General features: G+C 41.6%; 1 protein-coding gene across 1 annotated transcript in view; it reads right to left on the bottom strand.

Annotated features, from left to right (window-relative positions):
* The window catches only part of DNA2 (DNA replication helicase/nuclease 2), a 39896-nt gene that overhangs the window by 561 nt on the left and 13857 nt on the right, over positions 1-25478 (bottom strand). The window contains exons 12-20 of the mRNA XM_056850518.1: positions 25330-25439; positions 23047-23156; positions 21758-21982; positions 20603-20796; positions 20416-20505; positions 20139-20331; positions 19555-19644; positions 17463-17645; positions 15858-16027 (exon numbers count right to left, since the gene is read on the bottom strand). Of these exons, the coding sequence (XP_056706496.1) occupies positions 15858-16027; positions 17463-17645; positions 19555-19644; positions 20139-20331; positions 20416-20505; positions 20603-20796; positions 21758-21982; positions 23047-23156; positions 25330-25439 (1365 nt within the window). The remainder of the gene's footprint in view (positions 1-15857; positions 16028-17462; positions 17646-19554; positions 19645-20138; positions 20332-20415; positions 20506-20602; positions 20797-21757; positions 21983-23046; positions 23157-25329; positions 25440-25478) is intronic.

Genomic DNA, 25478 nt, shown 5'->3' with positions numbered 1-25478 from the left:
AAAAATAGAAGCAAAGATATAGTTCAAAGATGCATGTACTGGCTGAAGTCCAAAGCACAGCCATTTGTAATTCCTAATTTTATATTCTTTGTCACACTGAAAAGTAGCAATTAACACAGTTTTTATATGTTTTAAGAAAATACTTGAATCTTGATAACTTTGTATGATTGATGTTATAAGATAATTAATTAGCCAAGAATGTGATCCCCATCAGGTGAGACAACTATTGCTGGAAGATGATTGTGAAAACCTATAAATACTGGAAACAAAATTGATCTTTGCCAGTAACCTGCTTACTTTTGGTAATAAATAATTAATCGAGTCAAATAATTGCTCTTATGGAGTCAAATAAACTCTTCATAAGGGAATATGTTAGCCTTTAGCAGTAACAGTGTGTGTGCCTGGGAAATGGCCATAGTAGTGCCCCCATCATAAGCATTTGCCCCAAACATTTAAACAGCTGGTTGCCTGTGACAAGCAAAAAAAAAAAAAAAGTCATCTGATGCTATCAGAAAATTTTCTGATGCTATTTTTTTCCTGTGGAAAATTTTCTGCCCCACATATGCAGATACAGTCTGTTTACTTGTTATGGCTGTTGTGTTGCAAATCAATCATGTTATATAGAGGTAAATGTGGGATATGAAGAACAGACAAACCCCAGTGCTTCCACATGGTTCATTTACCTTCTTTTGCTAACATTATTTAAATGATTAAGTTATTTGTTTAAATTAAAATTTGGAACATCCAATCTAAATTTTCCCAGAAAACCCACACCACTGCCTCCAAGGGACCAGGCAGTGGAATATTAGAATACTTGTTTCTCCCTCCTTCTATTACATTGCAAATAATTACAGAAGATACATGGGAGCAGACAAGATAGGGAAAATGTGGACTAGTAAATTTGGGGGACTTCTTCACAAACCTAATTTTTGACACTTTTGATGACATGTTGGTGCAACAATCATGCTCCTCTGAAGCGTTTATATGCAGGACAAAGCAAATTCTGTGATTTTAAACAGTGGCACAGAAGTTCCTATTGGATACATAAGAAACATTTCTGTTGGAATGGAGATTGACATCCCATGTAAACCTGCGATACTTTTGTTAAATTTAGGGGGTTACCGCACTTTGTATTCCCAGCAATGTATTAAGAGTTTGAAAATGTTATAAAAAACATTGCTTTAAAAGGGTTTTTGGAGACCATGGCTTATAAATGGTTGGAAGACGTCTTCACAGCTAAAGGGAGCCAAATGAAGTGCGAACAGTATTTTTTATAACTTTTCAAACTCTTAATACATTGCTGGGAATACATAGAAAGTGCGAACAGTATTTTTTATAACATTTTCAAACTCTTAATACATCGCTGGGAATACAAGTGCGGTAACAGCCTTAGTCCCTAGCCTAACTAAAGATAAATGATGTATGGGGTTACACATAACAGCTGCTAGAATTACTTTTGCCAAACACTGGAAACAAACAACGACTCCAAACATAGAGGAATGGTTGGTTAACGTTAAAGAAATATATGTTTTAATTAAGTTAACAACACATCAGAAAAATGGTGATACAATGAGTCTAGGTGAGCTATGGTTACAAGCTGTAAATAAAATGGAAAATCTTATAATTAAAAGTGATAAAGGACAATGTGCAGCGAGGACTAAATTGTGTATTCGGTGAGGCAGTATGAATGAGAGGATATTGGAATAAGTTGTAATATAGAAATTCTGTTAAATTTAAGTTTACACATACAGTGAGGGGATCCCCTGCTGAATTTGCCCATTTGCCCTCTGACGAAGAAATGACCAGTCCATAATTTTAATGGTAGGTCTATTGTAGCTGTGAGAGACAGAATAACAACAGGAAAACCCCCAGAAACCCAGAAGACAAAAGTCAGAGATTGATGTGCATTATAATGAGTGAAATAAGTATTTGATCCTGTATCAACCAGCCAGATTCGATCCCCTATCAACCAGCCAGAAATCAGGCTACCTGGTATCTTCACTGTATGTAACGAGCTGAGATTAGAAGCACCTGCTGTAAGGGAGAGGTCTTAACTGTAATCCCAGCTCGTTACAGTACCTGTACAATAGACACCTGTCGACAGAAGCAATGAATCCATTAGATTCCAAACTAGCCACCATGACCAAGAAGCTGTCCAAGGATGTCAGGGACAAGATTGTAGACAAGATTGTAGACCTTGTAGACCTGCACAAGGCTGGACTGGGCTACAAGACTATTGCCAAGCAGCTTGGTGAGAAGGTAACAGTTGGTGCAATAATTCGCAAATGGAAGAAACACAAAATAACTGTCAACCTCCCTCGGTCTGGGGCTCATCTCATCTCGTGGAGTTGCAATGATCATGAGAACGGTGATGAAGCAGCCCAGAACTACACGGGGGGAACTTGTCAATGATCTCAGGGCAGCTGGGACCATAGTCACAATGAAAACAGTTGGTAACACACTACGCCGTGAAGGACTGAGATCTTGCAGAGCCCGCAAGGTCCCCTTGCTCAAGACAGCACATGTACAGGCCCGTCTACAGTTTGCCAATGCACATCTGAATGACCCAGAGGAGAACTGGGTGAAAGTGTTGTGGTCAGATGAGACTGAAACTGAGCTCTTTGGCATCAACTCAACTCGCCGTGTTTGGAGGAGGAATGCTGCCTACGACCCCAAGAACACCATCCCCAACGTCAAACATGGAGGGGGACATAATATGCTTTGGGGGTGTTTTTCCGCTAAGGGGACAGGACACCTTCACTGCATCGAAGGGACGATGGACGGGACCACGTATCGTCAAATCTTGGGTGAGCACCTCCTTCCCTCAGCCAGGGCGTTGAAAATGGGTCGAGGATGGGTATTCCAGCATGACAATGACCCAAAACACACGGCCAAGGCAACAAAGGAGTGGCTCAAGAAGAAGCACATTAAGGTCCTGGAGTGGCCTAGCTAGTCTCCAGACCTTAATCCCATAGAAAATCTGTGGAGGGAGCTGAAGATTCGAGAAGCTACACATCAGCCTCGAAATCTTACTGACTTGGAGAGGATCTGCAAAGAGGAGTGGGACAAAATACCTCCTGAGATGTGTGCAAACCTGGTGGCCATCTACAAGAAACGTCTGACCTCTGTAATTGCCAACAAGGGTTTTGCCACCAAGTACTAAGTCATCTTTTGCAAAGGGATCAAATACTTATTTCACTCATTATAATGCACATCAATCTCTGACTTTTGTCTTCTGGGTTTCTGGGGGTTTTCCTGTTGTTATTCTGTCTCTCACAGCTACAATAGACCTACCATTAAAATTATGGACTGGTCATTTCTTCGTCAGAGGGCAAATGGGCAAATTCAGCAGGGGATCAAATACTTTTTCCCCTCACTGTATATATTGTATTTTAAATTATGAAGATTGTTGTATGTTTTTTGTTGCTGTTTATTTTGTTGAATATTTTTTTAAAAGAAGAAGTTCCTATTGGATACATAAGCAACATATTTCAGACATGGCATGGGTGTGTTAACCCCTAACTTGAATCTGTAACAAGCTAATGAAAACTACAGAATTTCTGTGGCGTCCAAGTATCAACACTTACTACTAACAATCTCTAAAACCATCCCCATTTTCTGTACATTTTCCACCCTGGTTTTGATAGTATAAGAAATTTATGGTTGTCTTGATACAGTGAGTGGGAAGAGAAACAAATAGTCCGACAAAATCTCTGTTTAAATGAGAACTATGCAGTACCCCAAAATCCCATACTGATCCCATTCCTTCCCTGTACCCTACTTCAAAGCAACTATACACAATATTGACTGAAATCCAAGAAAGACACATGACGCAGCTCAGAAAATCTATACCTCTAATACTGAGACAGCATCACCATATAGAAGCATTATTTCCAGTAATAGCAGACTTCACTAGCAGTTTTATACTACCATTATGTATAACTAAAAAAATTCTAATCCACAGTCTACATAGCTAGAACAATTTTTCCTGTAACACTGTAGCACTGTGCAGGGGGTTGGACTAGATGACTCTGGTGGTCCCTTCCAACTCTATGATTCTATGATCCTATTAAGCAGTATACAGACCCCAAAAGAAGAAGAGTTGGTTTTTATATGCCAACATTCTCTAACACTTAAAGAAGAATCAAACTAGCTTTCAATCACCTTCCCTTCCCCTCCCCACAATAGACACCCTGTGAGGTAGGTGAGGTTGAGAGAGCTCTAAGAGCTGTGACAACCCCAAGGTCACCCAGCTGGCTTCATTTGTAGAAGTGGGGAAACCAATCCAGTTCACCAGATTAGTGTCCACCACTCATATGAAGGAACTGAACCCATTTCTCCAGATTAGAGTCTACTGCTCCAAACCACCGCTCTTAACCAGTACACCACGCTGGTGTAGTGACACAATACCTCTGAAGCCTATTTTCACTACAATACAGACTTGTGTAATATAGTGGGCTAAGGGGCATCATCAACATATAACAAAAGGGGGACATAAATGGAATTAAGTTTAGGCCAATGGCCATCAACCCCTTTTAAAACGGGGCCAAATCATTAAGAAGAGGTTGAATAAGTAAGGAGCTAAAGTAAGGAGCATCCCTGTTTAACCCCTTTATTGATGGTAATTTTGGAGGATAACTTGCGTAATGGGGAGCACTTAACTCGACAGCTCGTGGAGGTGTATAGCCTTCTAATGATAGGTAGTAATCTTCTATCAATATTCATTCCAATTAATTTATCCCATAATAGATCTCTTGATATGGAATTGAAGGCACCCTTTAGATTCAAGAAGGCTGTATACAGCTTAGAGTTGGTTTTCCTAGAGTATTTATTAACTAGATGTGAAAGAACAATGCAGTGGTCTAATGTAGCAAAAGCCCTGGCAAAAGCCTACTTGTTCTGGGCTTAATATCCCATATTTGGATATCCAAGCTAGAGGTTTGCCCAGGAGGTGTTTGGCATATAGCTTCCCTACTATGGATAAAAGACTTATTGGTCTAAAGTTGGATGGAGTTGGATGATCTCCCTTTTTATGAATAGGTACCAAAATCGCACTTGTCCATGCCTCTGGCATGACACCAGTTTTATCCACCCATGTAAACAATTGGGCCGGTAGAGGGGCCCACCAGTTAGGGTCCGATTTGAGCACTTCTGGGCCTAGCATGTCTGGGCCAGGTGCTTTCCTCAGTTTTAAATGGTCAATTAGCATTTTTATTTCATTGGTTGCGACAGGTGGCCACTTGGGTACATCGGCTGGAAAGGAAGGCATCAGCTCATTCCCACCCAATCCTTCCTCATGGAAAATTTTTGCAAAATATTGGTACCAATTATTGGGGGAGATGTATGACAAAGGAGGGCCTTTGGTATTAATTGACCCAGAGACCATGGACCAGAATTCCCCTGAATTATTTAAAGTTATGGCCTGAAGAAGATGTTCCCACTGGATATTAGTATGTTCCATTCTCTTTTTTATGAGTTGATGCAATGAATTTTTGAGATTAAAGTATTCTGTTGGTAGGGGTGTGCCCTTAGAGGGCCAATATTGATGATAGATATCACGAATGTGTGTCTTTAAGTCCCTACATTCCTTGTCAAACCAGGTATTAGAGGGTTTTTTCCTTATTTTCATCCTTCCCTCAGAATGCTGTTTTGCCGAATCAACTATACATGTTATTAACTTTTCATAGGATTTGATAGCTTCCCATTTGTCTTTAGCTCTAATTACGGACTCTCTACACTCAAACAAAATCTCAGTTTTGAATAGCTGGTAGATCACAGAATTGGAATCATAGAGTAGGAAGGGACCACCAGGGTCATCTAGTCCAACCCCTGAACAATGCAGGAAACTCACAATTACCTCCCCCCCACACACACACAGTGCCCAGAAGATGGCCAAGATGCCCCCCCATGAACTGCCCAAGTTCATAGAATCAGCATTGCTGACAGATAGCCAGCTAGCCTCTGCTTAATAACCTCCAGGGAAGGAGAGCTTACCACCTCCTGAGGAAGTCTGTTCCACTGAGGAACCGCTCTAACTGTTAGATGATTCTTCCTAATGTCTACATGGAAATTCTTCTGATTTAATTTTAATCCATTAGTTCTGGTCCGACCTTCTGGGGCAACAGAAAACAACTCAGCACCATCCTCTATATGACAGCCCTTCAAGTACTTGAAGATGGTTATCATATCCCCTCTCAGTCTTCTCCTTTTCAGGCTAAACATACCCAGCTCCTTCAACCTTTCCTCATAGGACTTGGTCTCCAGACCCCTCACCATCTTTGTTGCCCTCCTCTGGACACGTTCCAGCTTATCTACATCTTTCTTAAATTGTGGTGCCCAAAACTGAACACAATACTCTAGGTGAGGTCTAACCAGAGCAGAGTAAAGCGATACCATCACTTCATGTGATCTGGACACTATACTTTAAGATATTTTGGGTTAAGTCTGTAGACCAAAAAATCCTTGGCAAAACATCTAGGTTTTCCTCTAAATTAGAGATTGGGGTAGTTAGATTCATGTGTTTGTGTGTGTGTAAAGTGCCTTCAAGTCGCAGCCGACTTATGGCGACCCCTTTTGGGGTTTTCATGGCAGGAGACTAACAGAGGTGGTTTGCCAGTGCCTTCCTCTGCACAGCAACCCTGGTATTCCTTGGTGGTCTCCCATCCAAATACTAACCAGGGCCGACCCTGCTTAGCTTCTGAGATCTGACAAGATCAGGCTAGCCTGGGTCATCCAGGTCAGGGCAGTTAGATTCATGGGAAGATCAAATTCAATAGCCATAATCAGGGGCAACTGGTCACTGACAGTGCAATCACCCTCCATAAAGGCTGCGTGGCTTATCACGGTTAAATTCTGGCTACGACTACATTTCAAGGCTGATCCCTCTTCTGTCTACTATATGCTCATGGAATCACACGCCTCTAACTGGTTAGCTCACATTGAGAGTAAAATTAAATCAATTGGTTTACCATTGGATTCGCTGTTTATGCTCTCGGATACAGAAGCATTTCAAACAATAAAACACAGATTATTAGAGATTGGATTTCAAAATCTCAATAGTGCTGCTAACAGGACTTGCTCCCCATTAGGTTTAGGGATTTCCTTTAATATATATGAGCCTACGCCGTATTTGTACCATCTTTACGACCCTCAGCAACACATAGCGTTTTCCCTGGCCAGATTTAATGTCATGCCATCTGCAGTTTTGGATAGAAGATTTCGGAAAATCCCCCTTTCAGAGGGTCTTTGCCCCTGTGGTAATAACTGTATTGAACCAATTGCACATGTCTTATTCCACTGTAGATTTTATGCAGAAATTCGCAGCAAATTTTTAGGCCCTATTTTGACAAAAAAGTCAAATTTCCCTGATTTTCTTAATGCTCTTTTTTTAGTGAATAATCACTCTCCTGTTACATTGGAGAAAGTGGCACAATTTCTGAGACTTGCTGTGAATGTTCGCCAGCAAGTTAATTAGAGGGCTTTTACTAATTCTATCATATTTTTATCTATGTTCTCACCTTGTCAGAAATGCTCAACTGCAACAATTCTATGTCACTATGTAGACACCCCATGTTTTGATTTTATGCTAATAAAGGAGACTGTATTGTTATATTGTTGTTGTAGTATTGGTAGTTTTGCGGTCCATTTAGAAGAGTAAAAGCTGCTTCCACTTGAAGTGATGGAAAGCAGAAGGAATCCATTACCTGCTGTTATGACTCCAAATAGTCATAGCCAAGAACTATTTAAAACCCCATGGTGCAACCAATACAACGAAGAATCTTGTGGCACTTTAAAGACACACATTATTCCATAAGCTTTCGTGAGTCAATGTGCACTTCATGCATCTGACAAAGTGTAGTCTGACTCATGAAAACTTCTGAGATAACAAACATGTTAATCTTTAAGCTTAATCTTTTAAGGCTCTTTGTTCTTTAGAGTACATGTAGCCTCTTTCGTGAAGAACTTCCCTCCCCAGCTGATAGCTGAAGGGGCAACTGGTGTGTAGACACAACATCACATTACCAAGCATAACCACACTCTCAGTAAAAAAGAAAAAAGCCTTTTTTTTCTGACATGAAGCCATGACACGGTTTATTTCTTTCCTGAACCCTGGCCCTGTGCACTGCTTCGCATCAGGAGTTTACGCAAGTGGGATTCCCCATTTCTTGACAGAATCAAGCACCACAATCTCCACCTTGTAGGTTTCCGAGCTTCAGCCAGTTGCCAAAATGCCATTCATGTAATGCCTGAAATCATTATATGCTATGGGAAATGTATTGGAAATGTACTCTTTGATTTGAAATATATTCTTTGTACTCAATAAAATATATCTGCACTCACGAACATGCCACACTCAGCATATTAGAGGTGGCTTGTATAGTTACACCAAGCACTTGCATATGTTACAGGCCTCAAGCATAAGAGGCCCACTGTTGCTCCTTAGTTAGAAGCTAATTAAAGAATCCATAGATGTCTTTAGTATGCTTGCAGAAGCTGGTTTTCCAGAGATAACAACCAGCTAGGAACCCTCTTAGTTAGCCTTGGCAGCTGCCAGGGTCCAAGATAAGAAGAACTGCAGTAATTTAGGATCAAATAGAAAAGCACCTGACCATGAGGGTCTTCACTGCTCATTAGTGAGAATGAGATCACCATTTCTATGTAACGCCTCCGAATCTCTAATAGGGTATTCAAATCCTTAAATGTCTATTATTGGTTCTACGTATTGACGCCATGTATTTCGTCTTTTGTCCCTCCCATTACCAAAGAGTATATCCGTGCTCGCACTCCTTTGATGTCCGTGTGAATCGTCCTGCGCATTTGGGGCAATTTTCACCCGGTGTGTATATTGGGCCTAATAAACAAAGCTTTTTGTTTGAACTATCAACCTCCTACTGTGGTATCTGAAGAAGTGAGCTGCGGCTCACGAAAGCTCATCCCCTGCCAGAAAATATTTTTGTTAGTCTTTAAGGTGCTGCTGGACTCTTGCCCTTTTTAACCTCCTACGGTGTTATTGTCATTGGGAACTGATACAATAGTACAGGCATGATCATTCATTCAAAATAAAAAACCCTCAGAGTGACAAAATTCAGGGCCATTAAAAATGGGGATGGGGATGGGGGTCGGGGGGAGCCATTCCAAGAAATACCCTGGTCCGCCTTTAGGATGACTGGAGCAGAAACCCTGCCTGCGCGACCAGCTCGAAGGCCTGCCGTTGCTAGGCCCAGGTTTCGTGGGCAAACCCAGCCGGGGAGGGAGAGGCCTTTCCCGCAGGCCTCGAGAAAGAGGGGGACGGAAAGGAAGGCAGCCCCTCGCGGCCGCCCCCTCAAGAACTAACGGCAACTCCCCACCACACACACACACACAGAGATGGCGCTGCAGAGAGTGGAGGGCTGCTCGCGAGTAGACCTGTTGTTTTGCATCCAGGGCGGCCTCAGCCTCCACTGACCCCCCCCCTCACACACACACCGGGGAGGGAAGGGGCAAGGGCGGCCTCGCTCCCCTCAGCCGCCGCCGCCGCCGCCTTGTTTCTTACCCATGGCCAGCGAGGAGGAGGAGGAAGAGGAGCAGCTGCTGCCGGAGCCGCTCGGCGTGGCCCCGGCCTTCCCTCCTCTCCCGGCCCTTCGCCAGCCCCCTCCGTTCTCCATCTCCGCCTCCTCCCCGCCGAGCCTCGTTCGCGCCGGCGCCCCTGGTGGCGGGAGGACCAACGAGGCCTCGCAGCCGGCCTGGCCAAAGCCGGCGCCGCCGTGCGCGGGAGGGGCAGAGGTCAGGCTCGGCCTCCGTGCGAGCAAAGGGCGCTGGGACGTATTCGGAGTCGTTGCTAGGGTTGCAACGGATTCGGAGTCGTTGCTCCAGGTGGGGGCCTGGCGACCTCCTGCAATTAGAACTGATCTCAGGGAGAAAGGGAAGACTTATAAAATAAATTCCTAACGGAAATGGAGGGAGGTGTAGGGGAAGTTAATATATTTTTGATTACATCTAAATATCTTCAAATAACGGTGTCTGTCTGTCTGTATTTTTTACCATTTCACTTAACTGTTAAAAATTCAATTCTGAATGGGACCGTTTAAAGAACACGTTTTGATCTAATTCCTTTTTTTTTTTCTTTTTATTAATTTTATATTAGGTATTGATTTGATAATGTTGAATAGGACTAGAATATATTAGTTAAAATATATTTTGTATTAATCTTATATTAGGTATTGATTTAATACTGTTAGATATGATAAGAATAGGTTAATTAAAAAAAATATTGGGATTAGTTCCGTTAGCAAAAGTTTATACAATTTGTTTTTAGACGGAAGAGGGAGAGGGGGAAGTCATTATATTGTTAATTACTTGTCTTTTTTATTATTACTATTATTTTTAGTATTGGATATTGTTTTTATGTTATGTTAACTGTAGAAAATTAAAAAAAAATTTTTTTTAAGAATTATAACTGATCTCCAGATTATACTGAGCAATTTCCCTGGAAAAATGGCAGCTTCACCCTCCACAGCAGTTCCCAAACTGTGCTCCGTGGAGTCCTTGGTGCGCCGCGAAACATCTCCTAGTGCTCCGTGAAGAGATTGGAAAGAGAAATACTACTGTCATTTGGTTTAGCATATAAGTTAAAAAAAAAAAAAAGGTAAAGGTCCCCTGTGCAAGCAGCAGGTCATTCCTGACCCATGGGGTTGTTGGATGCAAAAGCCAGACCCCGTTCAATGGCACAGACCCACCAACAACAGGGACAACTCGGGTTATTTCTTTAGAAGCAAGAGGTTTTAATATGCTAGCAGGAAGAGCTCTGTCTCAAGACAGCCAAATAAAACTTCAAAAAAATCATGCAACACATGGCAGTATTTATACATTTTTGAGTTTTGTCCACCTGTCTGCTCTTTGTGCATGCCCCACGAGCTCATGCAGGCTTCATGACGTCACCTTACCAATTAACTTAATTGGGCAACTATTTTTATGCCAACCTCTATAACTGGCGAGATTCCTGGTTTTGCTCACCCTGTTAGAGATAACTCACCTGAGATATACCTTATACCTTCTAATTTTATTTTGGCATGCCCTTTCCAATTAACTGTCCTCTTGGGATGTTTTCGTCCTGCTGAAGAAGTCTGATCTAATCTTTGGAATGGTTTTTAAACTTCTGTCTTACCTAATGAACTTTTGCACTCTTGCTGAGTTCTTCGAGGAGAGTCAGATTTTTTCTGGCCTAAACATTTAAAGCTTATACATACATCCCTTTAAGTGCTAACTATTATACGATTGTATCTTTAATAATATGTGTGCCCATAAAATCTGAATAACATACCTTCCCTATAAGCTATTTTAGCTTATGTGCTTAACTGTTGTGATATACAGTATAAGCCAAACCAATTGAGATTTTATACTTCCTTCAGGGTGACCTCACATCCCGACGTTTCCAAGGCAGACTTTGTTTGCGGGGTGGTTTGCCAGTGCCTTCCCCAGTCATCTTCCCTTTACCCCCAGCAAGCTGGGTGCTCATTTTACCGACCTCAGAAGGATGGAAGGCTGAGTCGACCTTGAGCCGGATACCGACTTCCGTAGGGATCAAACTCAGATCGTGAGCAGAGCCTGGACTGCAGTACTGCAGCTTACCACTCTGCGCCACAGGGCTCATATAGGTGCTATATGAGTATATAGGTGCTAGGTGAAAATTAGTGCTCCATGCCAAATTTCTCTCCTGAAAAGTGCTCCATGACTCAAAAAGTTTGGGAACTGCTGTTCTATAGCATTATACCCTGCAGAGGTCCCTCCCAAGCCCCACCCCCAATATCCAGGAATATCCCAGTCTGGCGTTGGCAGCCTTGTTGCTGAATCTCATCATACACAGACTTCTCTGAATATTCAACAGAACTCCAGTAGCAAAGTCTAACAAAACTTAACCCAGCATAATCTCTTTATGAAAATTCACTTTCTCAGATGCATGAAGTGTACCATCCAAACTTTCAAGAAAAAGGTACAGTAGGAAACATACCAGTTGGAAAGGACAACCAAAGAGAAATCAGTGAGGAACACTCTCAACTGTTGATATAAGGGCAGGACAGAATTAACTTCAGATCTAATCAAGGAAGGTCATTTTGACCATATCAACACTTAGCCTCTGGGTGAAATAGGAACACTGTTCTTTTTGGGAGTGCAGACTTCACCGCCACATAGGATGAAATCCTGAGCAGAACCCAAAAAAGTGCAAGCTGAATGTGGTTTTTACTATCCCCCTAAACCTCTTGGTCCTGAAAGGTGGGTCCAACATCCATCCAAATAGTCTTAATACACTGCCATGGCCCCGAGAAAGTAAAACTCCAGTTTCTGAATCATCATCCAACTTCACACCCGTCAGGCACATCTTTGACATGTACGTTTGCTGCATGGATATTACATTACGGATACATTCATATAATGATGTTATCTACCCTGTATAGCGTCTGTCATTAAAGTAGGAGCAGTAACTCAAGTACAAAGAGCAAGATACTTCCCTATTCTGTGCACTTCCATCATCTTTCCACTGAAAGCAATGCACTATATATGAAACCATAAAATACATATTCACATCAAAATCAAAGGCAGAATCATTCCATGCACAATCTCTCCAGTCCAACTCAAATATGCTCCCCCGCCCCCCACAAAAAAAAGTGTATTTGAGATGGACTCAAGATCTTGCTTCCAGGGGGACAGGAAAGTCCACAATCCGGGGCAGCTGCTGAAAAAGCCCTCCAAGTGGGTTCTAACTAGTCTGTTCCCACAGAATGCCCTTCATGAATCTCAGTAGCCTGGTATGGGTGGAGTCTCCATGTCCCCAAGCTACACAGACGATCTATGCGAAATATATATTACGCAGAGGCTAGATGGCCATCTGCCAGCAATGCTGATTCTATGACCGTAAGCAGATCATGAGAGGGAGGGCCTCTTTGCCATCTTCTGGGCATGGAGTAGCCGGGTGTGAGGTAGTTGTGAATTTCCTGCATTGTGCAGGGGGTTGTACTAGATGACCCTGGTGGTCCCTTCCAACTCTGATTCTTATTTATCTTGCCCCTGATTATGGCCAATGCAAGGGAGAAGAGCATAGCCCCTGTCCAAGTTGATGCGGCTTTTCAGCTTTGGTGATCAGGTTAATTTCTCTGGAATAAATAGAAATAGAGATGCCTATACCACCTCATAGGACTTGGTCTCCAGATCTCTCACCATCTTTGTTGCCCTCCTCTGGACACGTTCATATAGTAATAGTTTGCCAAGTAAGTTTGCTAAGGATCACATTCTACTGATTGCAAAGCAGGCATGCAGATACTTAGAAATTACTAGCTCAGAAAAGCTTTTTCTATGTTTCTTATTTGTGTTAGTCATTTGTAGCTCATTGATAGCCTGGAAGATATGCGCGTGGACACAGGTTGACAAAAACCTCCCAACCTGGTTTCATTAATCACAAACAATAAGATTAGTATCCATGTGCAAAGGAGATTTTTGTTAGGCCTAGTAAAGTTGAAGTTTAGCTTTAAATACATATAAATTAAAACACGGTGAAACAATTTGTACTACAAATGCATGACAAAGTTTATTACAATACAAAAAGTAATGAGAATTTAAGACCTTGGCACACAAGTAAAAAATTATACATATTAAATATAGAAGTGGATTTATTAAATGGAACTGTGAACAAACATGATGAACAGCACCAACATATTTCCAAGTTAAAAGTTGCAGGATGAGGTAGTTTTCCAGATAACCTATTTAAGAGGTATTTATGAAACACAGTGAAGTGGATCTGTACTCGGCTTTAAAATCAAGAAGGCAATAGAATATATAATGCATTTGGAATTTGTAGTTCTTTCTTCCTCAACAATTAAGAAGTTTGGCATTTCAACGGTTCAAACAAACATGCTTACTAAATTCTTACTAAAATCTAGTCACTAGTCTATACCAAATCGGAAGGAGCAATTCATACAGAAGAGGAACTTATTCTGCAATGCTGATTCGGAGGGGGTGATGCACTAAGTTATTACTCTAACTAGTAACTTCTCCCCCAAAAGCTCTGAGTAAAAAATAAAAAAAATAAAAAATCTGCTATGACAATGGCACATTGGGAAGGGAAGAGACATTTCTTGGAATAGGATATTCACATCACATTTTAACAGTAACTTAAACAGCCTTGTTCAGAAGTGGCAAGAATTAATGGGTTGGATTCACCAATCGGTCAGCAGAAGGCACTGGCAGCTGTTATCTTTCCCCAACTTTCCTCTCCCCCTCAGCATCCCTTTCTGACCCTGAGAAGGTAGATCCCTCTAGTTTGGGGACTCACGTAGTATAATAACCATGTAGTTGGGCGGGCTGCTGTGAGGAGGGGGCAAAATCAACCTTTCTCCACTAACAGACGAGGCAAGAGGGAATGATTTTGCCCATCTTCCCCCCTTCACCGCTCTCTGCCAGCTTGTCTCGCAACCCTGGGAATTGACTTTCCCAGGACTGGAAACTATTGCTAGAGGGTAGAAGGGTAAACAAAGGTCAGATCTGTGATCCTGGCATTTGAAGATCTTTGTATCCAACCCAGTGACCCTAAATTTGTTAACAATCAACAAGAGGAAGAAAGATGAACGACAACTTGAGATTCACATCCAAGATGACTTTTTCACATATATAGAAAAGACAATCAGTCAAATTTAAGGCATTTGAGAATTCCTATTAACATTCGTGGGAAAACTAAGCACGCATTCAACCCCCTCCCCCCTCCTCAAACTGATATCAATGAGAACACAGAAGGCGTAGCTTTGGCTGGCTCACGTCACAGACACAATTCATCCAAGGGGAACAAAAGGAGTTGACAATATGGTGCCTTCAAGCTTCTAGTGTGACTGAAAAATGGCAGCGGCACAGGAAAAACATTTTCCCCGTGAAGTCCTAAACTCATATCACAGGAGGTTACACCGAAAGGCATATTCATGTGCCCCTAAAGGAAGACTGAAAATGTGAGAGATGTTGAGGAAAACATATTTTGTAACATGTATGAGACAGAGAAGGTACAAAGCCAGCCTGGTGTAGTGCTTAGAGTCAGACTATGATCTGAAATACCCAGGTTCAAACCTGCGTTCCGCCATAGAACCCTGCTGGATGTCCTTGGGCCAGTCACACATTCTTAGCTTACCCTACCCTCACAGGGTTGTGATGATGAAATGGAAGAGAGGAGAACGATGTTAGCTGCCTTGTGCTTCCATTGAGGAGAAAGGCAGGGTACAAATGAAGTAAATTAATACATTAACATTTTAAAATTTTGGCACTGGATAAAATTAACATCTGATATTACACTCAATATGGATCACCATGATTCACAGTATGTAAAGGGGGGAAATGGTCAGTGTCTTCTTAAAACTTGACTATTAAGTTCCCCACAAAGTTTTAAAAGCTTTAAGTTATACTATACCCAGAAGGGAATTTTAGGGTGAATTCCAACCCTCACTACATCATGTGCTCACACCAATGTATGTTTAACTTTTCAATAAATCTGAGTTCAACATCACTGAAAAAGTTTAGCGACAAGTTTAACAACCTTAGGAGATATTCACATCATTCGTGCATGGACAGTACAAGAATTGTACAGCTGGACAGAAATAACTAACTAATTGCAGATTCTATCATGCATCCAACAACTTCCGTCAAGCACCAGACATAAGGTAGGTGCATTCTTCCTAGACCTGCACTGACTGCACTATAAGCCTCTCATATTTGAATAACAGGGTTTTTTAAAAATAAGTATGTGCTAGAAAAATGTTTCATTGTCGTTGTAGCATATACAAAAAATCTTATCCTGTTAAATAATTGCATGTAGATAAAAAGATTATCACACACACACACACACACACATATATATATATATAAAGGATATCATAGCTTCACTCTTCAAATGGCAGAGTAACTTCTTTAGAGGAGGATAGTGGCATAAGGATGGCACACAACCCAGCATGATTAATTTGTGTTTGGCTCTTGTAATAGCAACATTAAGACGTCTCCAGTCCTTCAGAAGTTCTCCAACCTGTCAAAAGCAAGGGCAGACAAATAAATGCATGAAGATGCCTTTTACTGAATCAGACTCTTGGTCCATCAAGGTCAGTATTGTCTACCCAGTCTGGCAGCAGATCTCCGGAGTCTCAGGTAGAGGTCTTTCACAGCTCCTACTGCCTGGTCCTTTCAAGTGAATTCAGGAGTGAACCTGGGACTTTCTGCATGCAAAGCAGAGCCTCTACCACTGAACCACAGCCCCTCCCTAGTCAACCTGATTTTAAGGTTCTGTATCTAGCTAGAATTAAATGGAATTTTATGTTTCAAACAGGTGCTACTGAAGACCATCAGACCAGAATAGCAAGTTGCTCTTTTCGTTTCCATTTACAAAAGGAATACAAAATATTCTTGACCATACATTATCTGCCAAAAAATTAAACCACAACTCAACAACTACCGTAGATACATTCAAAGTCTGCATATGTACTGGATTTTGAAGAAGAGACTGCTATCCACTGTTTCAAAACTGGTATGCCAAGCATGCTGCAGGGCCTCTCCAAGGAACACAAGATGCTTGGTCTTAAATTTAGCCTTCTTAGAGGACGGTTCTGAGGAACTCCTCTTTTTTGTTTTCGGATCCGATTAATCGGTTAGTTTGTGTCCCATCGGGGTCAGTTCTAAACTTACGGACCCGAGCAACACTGATTGCTCACGCCCAACTGAAGATTTCAAAGCTGGTGGTTCCGAGCAAGAAAGAGACCTTTCATACAGCCAAGCTTTCAGTCTTGTGGCTGAAATCCAGAGCTCCTTTAGGATAAGTCATTAGGATAAGTCTGAAGTCATTTGGATCCTTGCTCTTGAAAAAAAAAGGATTTATTTAAAATGCATATCTCCCACCTTGTCTCCTTAAACCGAAGGCAGCTAACACGGCAACCAGATAGGGGTTGGACTAGATGACCCTGGTGGTCCCTTCCAACTCTATGATTCTATGCAAGTGTATGTAACACACAATAAAACAATCTTATCAGCAGAAGAAAAATACCAAAGTCAGATCTGCAAATACATTTAATAAAACCAATGCTGGATCAGGTGCTAAATTTTTAAAAAATACTTGGTTAATCTCATCACATTCCAGTTGCCAGGAAGCTTTTTTTTTTTTGCGCAACTCTACCATATGGGAAGGTATGACCCAATATTATCAGAGAATCTGTAGCATCATGAACAGAAGATTTTATAGATATATTTAAGTTTTGCTGGAGTAAGGAGCCATCTATACAGTAACTCTGAAATTTTTTTATCATTGTAGAAGTGTATTTACTCTTCTGATTTTAGCAAACATGAACATTTAATATTTTTCTTTTACTACTAACTTCTGTGTTATCTAGGCAAGGACAACTTTAAGTTGAATTAAGTCTAAACTATGAAAAAATGAGTAATGGCTCAACAGTTCCCAAATGTGGCTTACTTACATTTCCATCATTATTATTCCTTACAAAAGAGACAATGATGATACTTTTATCTCTTCCTTGGTACTTGTCCACAGTATTTACTTCAACCTTACTGATGTATGAACTTGTCATGAGGTCTGTGATTATCTTTAACTGATGTCTGTATGGAGATATGACCCCAATATCTGATGGCTTGCAGCCAGCCTAGATAACACAAAGATAACACAAGGACTTACATCAAGGAACAAAAATCACCCTAGAGCAGGGGTCGGCAAACTCATTAGTCAAAAGAGCCAAATATCAACAATACAACGATTGAGATTTCTTTTGAGAGCCAAATTTCTTAAACTTAAACTATATAGGTAGGTACACTGTTTATTAACTTAATAAACTTTAATTAAAGTTTTAAGTCTTAATTAAACTATAGGTACACAGAATAAAACTTGATATCATACTTAATAGTGATCTTATTTATTGATAAAAATTAAATTGTAAGTCCCTGTCATTTCCCCCTCCCCGTCCAGAGTCCTCGTCTGGAGGCCTGGTCTACCGCCATAAAAGCCTATTGGTAGACCTGGCCTCCGGCTGAGTCCCATTGGGAGGCCAGGTCTACCCATTGGCTTTCTTGGCAGTAGACCTGGCCTCCGGAGGCCCATAGAAGCCAATTGGTAGACCTGGCCTCTGAAGGGGGACTTTTTCCCCTCCTCGGAGTCCAGGTCTACCGCCAAGAAAGCCAGTGAGTAGACATGGCCTCCCAATGGGACTCAGCCGGAGGTCTACCAAAGGAAGCCCGCCCCGCCCAACAGCTGATAGGCGGGGGGGGAGCCAGAAACCGCTGAGCCGCCCGCCCAGCAATCGCACGGCTAGAGGGGAAGGGAGGCTTTAGCGTCCCAACCATTAAGGGCAAGGAAAAGGGGGACCCAGCCATTCTCAGCAGGGGGTGGGGAGAGACAGCGCGCCTGCTCTCTCTCTCTCTCAGGCGCGCCGGCTCTGCAGCCCGGCTGCCGGCGCGAGCGGGCGCAAGACCAGGGGCTCTGAACCAAGTTCGGAGAGCCGCACTCAATGGGCCAAAGAGCCGCATGCGGCTCTGGAGCCGCAGTTTTGAGACCCCTGCCCTAGAGCAAGGATCCTCAGCGTGGTGCCTGCCAAGGGTTTCTGGAAAGTGGGTGAGGCCAGGTTGAGCCTTTGCCCTGCAGGGCCTCTAATCAGCTGTGTAGATTTTAAAGAAAATGCTTCAGCAGCAGCAGCTGCTACCATAAAAACAAAGATCTTCACTGTGTGAATGAAGGCAAGCTGTGTGTATGCAAGAAAATATTTTTAAACAGTATGTTCATTTTGAAAGGCATGCTGAAGAGTTACCATTGGAGATATGCATAATTTCACTGCCTGACATTTTGTGGTTGGCTCCGCCTCCTGCAGCAACCATTTTGTGGTTGTGTCTACCACGCTGTGTCAGAATTCGAGGCACCCACAGGTTCAAAAAGGTTGAGACCCCTGCCTTAGAGAATACTTTACCAATCAACCCTTCAGAAAATTATCATGTCATAAACACAAAATAGTTATTTAGGTATAAACTAAGTCAAATGAGACCTATGCTAAAAATTATATTTGCAACTGCAAAGGTTAATTAAATGGTTGACACACATACCTGATACATGTAAAAACAGTATTTATGGTAGCACAGGACCCTAAACAAAACTTAAATATATTTTAAATTATGGATATCCCTTTGCTACCTAAAAATCTTTTTCAATCACAAAAGGCATATTTTTAATCAAAATGATCGAAGCTTATTGGGGTGTAAATACTACATTCCACTAAATAGTGAACTAAACTAAATATTTAATATGGCTAGCCATTGCAAAGGCAACATCTGTGTCAATGCTGGTAGGCCAGCATGAATGGTACACTTCTGGAAGTACTTGTTTGTATGCTAAGAAATCCACTCACACTGTTAGAAGAGCCTTTCCCACATTAGCTTGCATATAAAACTGCAAAGGGCTGACTAAAAAAAACAACCCACCTTGGTTTATTAAGATTTATTGTTCAGAATGATTTTTAAAAATTAAAAAAGCACACCTTTTCCTCCAAATAGTGAATGCAAGATAGATACCTTGATAAACATCGATGTCAGAAAGAGCACTAATTTGGCCTCTGTCATATTACTTATGCCACCTTTTTCGGAATGCTCTGGTGCTGGAACCTAAATTTAAATACATTAAAAAAAACCAATATTGTTTGCGGAATTAGGAAAAAAAACATGCATTATATTTGCTTGTAATAGAAAAACTGCCTGTAGGCACTTAACTTGCATTTATTTACTTATGTCCCACTTTTCTCCATACAGGTGGGACTCAAAGCAGCTTAGAATACAATTCTCCCCTTCATTTTCTCACAACAACCACCCTGTGAAGCAGGCCAAGCTGAGAATTTGTGACGAACCCAGGGCCACCCAGTCAGTTTCCACAGTAGATGCGGTGATTCAGACCCAGGTCGTCCAGGGTCCAAGTCTCCCACTATGTCTACTACACCACACCGTGAACTTTGTATAGTCTTTAACATAAGTAAACAAGTAGATATCGTGCCAAAATATGACAGTTCAAAAGCATTTTGCTTTCCATGTTCTACTGGACAGAGTAAGATTGAATTCAAAAACGGAACAGATCGGTCTTTGAAGGGAGAGCAAGCGATAGCTACCTTCTCCGTGTTAAGAAAACAAACAGGGTTGTTCGGATCCAGCGTTTCCTTGAGCCACGTCTCAGAGGAATACTCCTGCTTCAATTTCAGCTCTTTTAAATTTGGTAAATCTGCCACAGCTTTGGACACCCTCTCAGAGCCACATTCCAGTTTGCCATCATACACCAACTTGTTACTCAGCGACATAATTTTACTAGAGTTGAAAAAGCAAAACAGGATCAGATCTGAACATCTGGGAGTCTGCAATGACCAGACACCAAGTGGCAGTTCCATATACCTGTTCATTCGGTACTGTACATTTAGCTGCACAACAGCATTCTTGTTTTGTTCCAGTCTCTTGAATAAGCTTTCACTCATGCCAAGATCCCTGTTGGAAAAAGGAGCCTGTCAAATTCACTGGCTTACAAATGGGTTCGTTAATACTGTTAGAGAGATTAGTCTCCGCCAGCAGTGAGCCAGATTACCTTGCTTCTGCATTCTGCACGAGCGGGGGTAGTTGCTGATGGTCGCCCACCAGCACAAATCTTAGCGAACAGAAGAGTGGACCCAGGCAGACTGGCTGACTAATCTGCGAAGCTTCATCCACTATGCAAAAGTCAAACCGCTTCCGAGTAAATATTGGATGGTTTATTCCCATGCAAGTTGTTGCGACTATTGGCTGGAAAAAAAAATACAAGAAAGCATGATTTAGCAAACCTTCATCTTTGGACTAACTTGCATGTACCGGAGAAAATTCACAAGTATTTTCACAGTTCAGAATAGTGTCTAAACAATGCAAAATTATTCATTATATACAATAAAATTAGGTGAAATACATTTTATTTTTATCTGCACTGAGACTTTGGGGTGATACAGACTATGAATTCTTCAAAAAAAGGGGGGGAGTTTGTATCCACAGGGTAAGTTTTAACTCTGCACCTTCCATTAGTTCTGCAATATTAAAACTCAAGAAACATTAAGCAAAAGCAGGGATTTATAAACGATGGGGCTCTTGCACATCAGAATCATTTGAGGTAAAACCACAGCTACTAATATTTCCTCATTTTGAAGATAACAAACTTAAGGCTAACCAGTTTGTATATTCTTGGAGGCCGCTATTCTCCACAGAACCAAAAGTTCATGGATTGCTTCATGGATGGCCAAGCTCTCCACAAGACTGTTCGCACCATCTTAGCAGTAAGGGCTTTACAATTACAGGCCCGCATGCTCTGGCATACCGGTGGGCGCATCCAACAAGCCACAAGTGAAGCTCTGATCATGGAATGGAACTTTCCAGCCTCTCGCTGGTCAGTGGAAGAGCTTCTTCTAGCTTTGCTGACAAAGGCCCCACTATTACCAGAACAGAGTTACAGGATCCAACCACAGGAAACTAGAATATATTGATATCTTAGAACCATCTGAACATTTTATTTCTTTTCTGTACAATTCATTCTAGTAAGAACAATTACTTTACCATACACTTTGACTAAAGTTTGCTAGGGCCTCACTACCCAATTTAAACTCTCTGAGGTCTAAGACCCAAACCAAATTTCTTGCTTGCTAGCTGTTCATCTTGCAGGCAGCTCTCTTTGAGATACATTGTTGAGAAGTTCTAAACACTGACAAACATTTTTTCTTACTTGACTATCATACAACTTCTCCAACTGGGCTACAGTTTTAATAGACCCAGATCTGCAGATTTCTTCTTCAGTAAACTTCCGTATGTCTGGATGAATTTTCTGAGTTCTCCCCAGCCGCAAAAAGCCTACTTTGAACTTTACAAGCTTCAGAAGGATATTGTCGACTGCAGTGTGAGTAAAGCTGGTTAAGAGAACGCTGAAACCGCAAGCATAAAGAATGCGGACCTAAAATGCAGGAAAGGAGAGAAAGAAAGGAAGGAAAGCTTTTAAATTTTTATAGCATTATATTTTAACTTGATTGTTGTCCTTGTTGGTAGCTGCCCTGAGCCTGACTGTAATTGGGAAAGGGCGCGGTACAAATCTATTAAAATAAAAATTAAAGGCACTGCAATGGATAGCTATTCTGCATTTCTCCTTACAAGACACTTTTTCCAGAAACCTGTTCAAGTCATACAGGTGAATATCTCCAGATGTTCATTATGGCATTGAGCTACAGTCCCTGCTTTTCAAACATTTTTGTCTGCAAGAGACAGAAGGCAGAAACCAGCCGGGTCTCTCTCCACCACTGCAGCGTCACCCTTTGCCTCTTCTTCCATCTGCTATCAATGGGACCATCAGAGGGTGGGTAGGACAGACACCAGGTACCCCTCCACTGTGTCCGAATCCAGTACCCCTCCTCAAGGAGCCTTTAATTTTGTCATTTGTGATTTAAAACAAAAACAGATTTGAGCTGAAAGGGCAGGATAATAAAATAAACCCTTTAGAACCCTCCCCCTCAAAATTCAAACCTATATTACAAGAAGAAGAGTTGGATTTTACATGCCAACTTTCTCTACCATTTAAGGAAGAATCAAACCGGCTTACAATCACCTTGCCTCCCCATCCCTAGAACAGACACCCTCTGAGGTAGGTTGGGCTGAAAGAGCTCTAAGAGAGCTGTGACTAGCTCAAGGTCACCCAGCTGGCTTCATGTGTATGAGTGGGGAAACAAACCCAGTTCACCAGATTAGCCTCTGCCGCTCATGTGATATTCCTTTACTAGAAAACTTTCATTTTTGAAACCTTAATTTTAAAAGGTATTAAACCTGCCTAAATTAGTTTTTTTGATTTAGTTCTCTTTAGGGGCTTTGAATCTAGTCTTTTAAAATGACATTTTTATGCTACATATCAGAATTTACCACACTGCTAAACAGTTGTTAGATATTAGAATGGCCTCTCCAAACAATCTCACACACACCAAACAAAACACATGTTGTTTAACTTCAACACACTATTATTTATGGCCTTACCAGAGCACATATGGTAGTGGTCTTCCCAGTTCCAGGCATCCCAACTATGAGCGTGTAATCCTTTGAAAGCAGGACTTGTTTCATTGCTTGTTTCTGAGGTTTATTCAGACCTTTGATTTACAAAGCAAAGAAACTTCACTAACACCGTATGAAGCTTACAGTGCAATCCCCAAAGAGTTACTCTTTCGTTTCAATGGGCTTAGACTGGAGTAACTCTGCATAGTATTGCACTGTTAAACCATAAATTCCTTCTTCATATTAAAAGTTATTTAAGAGGAAAAAATACATTTCTATCCCATGACATCGAAACATTTTAAACACAAAACCTGAGTTAATTTTGTTGCTATGTATGGCCATAACCTGATCTCGTCAGAAGCTAAGCAGGGTCAGCCCTGGTTAGTATTTGGATGGGAGACCACCAAGGAATACCAGGGTTGCTGTGCAGAGGAAGGCACTGGCAAACCACCTCTGTTAGTCTCTTGCCATGAAAACCCCAAAAGGGGTCGCCATAAGTCGGCTGCGACTTGACGGCACTTTACACACACTCACGGCCATAACATGCCTCCCACAATCCAATCCTGAGCACATGTTGATGCACAAATCATTTCTACTGAGCTGTAGATAATTTTTATCCCACCTGTCCTCTGAGGAGCTCAGGACAGCACATGTCATTCTCCTCACCTCCATTTTATCCTCACAACAAACAGAGAGTGGCCCCGGTCCAAGGTCATCTAGTCAACTTCATGGTTGACAGGGGATTTGAACTTGGGTTTCCCGGGTCCTAGTCTATCCCTGTAACCTCTGCACACCAGTGGCACTCTCCTAAATGTGCACGCACAAGACTGCAGCCTAAACACCAGCAGGTGTAGAAAAGCAACAGAGGAAGAACCTCTCAGTTTTCTTTTCAGCAGTCAATATACCACAAATGTCTAGCGTAGGTACGTACAATGAAGCTAGCTAGTGAACCGTATTTATTTTTGTGTGGTGATTTTCAAGGTTGCTTTAAAATCTTGCTTTAAAATACCACCACCGTGTGGTTTGCCTGCCTATACCTACTTCTTGACAATTCCTCATCTCTCTCTACAGCCTTCTTTCTAGCTAGATTTAACGATAACCCTTCTATGGTTATGCAAGGCAGAATTTTGAATTTACCATACTCAGACTTGTCCGTGCTCTTCTGGCTTCATAGACTCATTAGCTCCATAGACTCATGTGCTCCTGGAATGTCATTTCTATGAGGACCTTAGATCATGATATCTCTCTCCTCTTTTGATACATAAATCCAATGCTTCTGTGTCTGATATAATGCCTTTTTTATTAAGTGATAGGGATCCCAAGGCTACACTGGCAGCGGCAAAATTTATCTCAGTCCTTCTATCCCTCAAACATTAGATTTAAAACTATGCTGCTCAAGATCAATGGATCAAGGAGCTTCTAAGGGAGAAAGGTTACTATGAGTAGCTAAGAAGGGCTCTCAGGCATGCATTTGTTTGCTAGTACATGAAATTAAAGGTATCTGTTCCACCTGGAAGCCTCAGAATGTCAATTAACTCTATAGTCCTTTGGCTTAAAGATCCTTCTGTGTTAAATGGGAAATTTTTCTCCTTACACCTGGAAAGTGCAGGCACACACCTGCATAAGATCCACTGAGAGGACAGTTGAATGTGTATCTGGCTTGTAACCCTAGTTCAGTCATTGTCAAATTCTGTTCAGCCTCAGCTCTTTTTATTTTAACATTAACCTTCTTAATCAGGTTGTTGTGAGAATCAAGTGAAAACCTCTTATGTGTCCTCAGCCTCAAGGATGCAATAGGGTGTAAAAACATATGAAACTGCGATATACCAAGTCAGACCATAGTTGTCTACTCGGGCAGGCAGCAGTCCCCCCAGGGCCTCACACAAAGAAAGGTCTCTTCTAACACCTGCCATCAAATATGAAGATGCTTGAGATTGAACCCGGGACCTTTTCGAAGTTATAAGCTTTACTGCTAAGCCATGGCCATTACTCATTAACAATGCTTCCCATTCTGTTCTCCCCAGCAAAACAAGCGTTCGTATAGCTTGCAAAACAGACTGTCAACATTAATATTTTATGTTTCAGTGGGCCTATTGGTGGAAGCCATAAGGAACATGAACCCTATTTCAAGTCACAAGATTTCAAGTCACCTGAACCTTTAAACAGCAACAGAACATTTATCGATTGATGTGGATTTCTTCTTTGGAAATTTCCTGAATGGAACATCAGACTTAAAACTATACCAGAAACTGTTTCAAAATGCTGTACCTTTCAGAATGTTTGCTACTGTCTCCTTTGCTTCAAAAGGAAGGACGGCGCTCAAGTGCTGGATGAACTGCGGTTTGTGAAATTCTATTATCAAATTACGAAGCTTTTCACTAAAGAATGGAGAGGGTTGACAAAGAGGAAAGAATAAC

This window comes from Euleptes europaea, chromosome 5, assembly GCF_029931775.1.
Source record: "Euleptes europaea isolate rEulEur1 chromosome 5, rEulEur1.hap1, whole genome shotgun sequence".
NCBI classification, from domain to species: Eukaryota; Metazoa; Chordata; class Lepidosauria; order Squamata; family Sphaerodactylidae; genus Euleptes; species Euleptes europaea.
The sequence above is the reverse complement of the archived record's forward strand: the minus strand, read 5'-3'. Positions and strand labels throughout refer to the sequence as shown.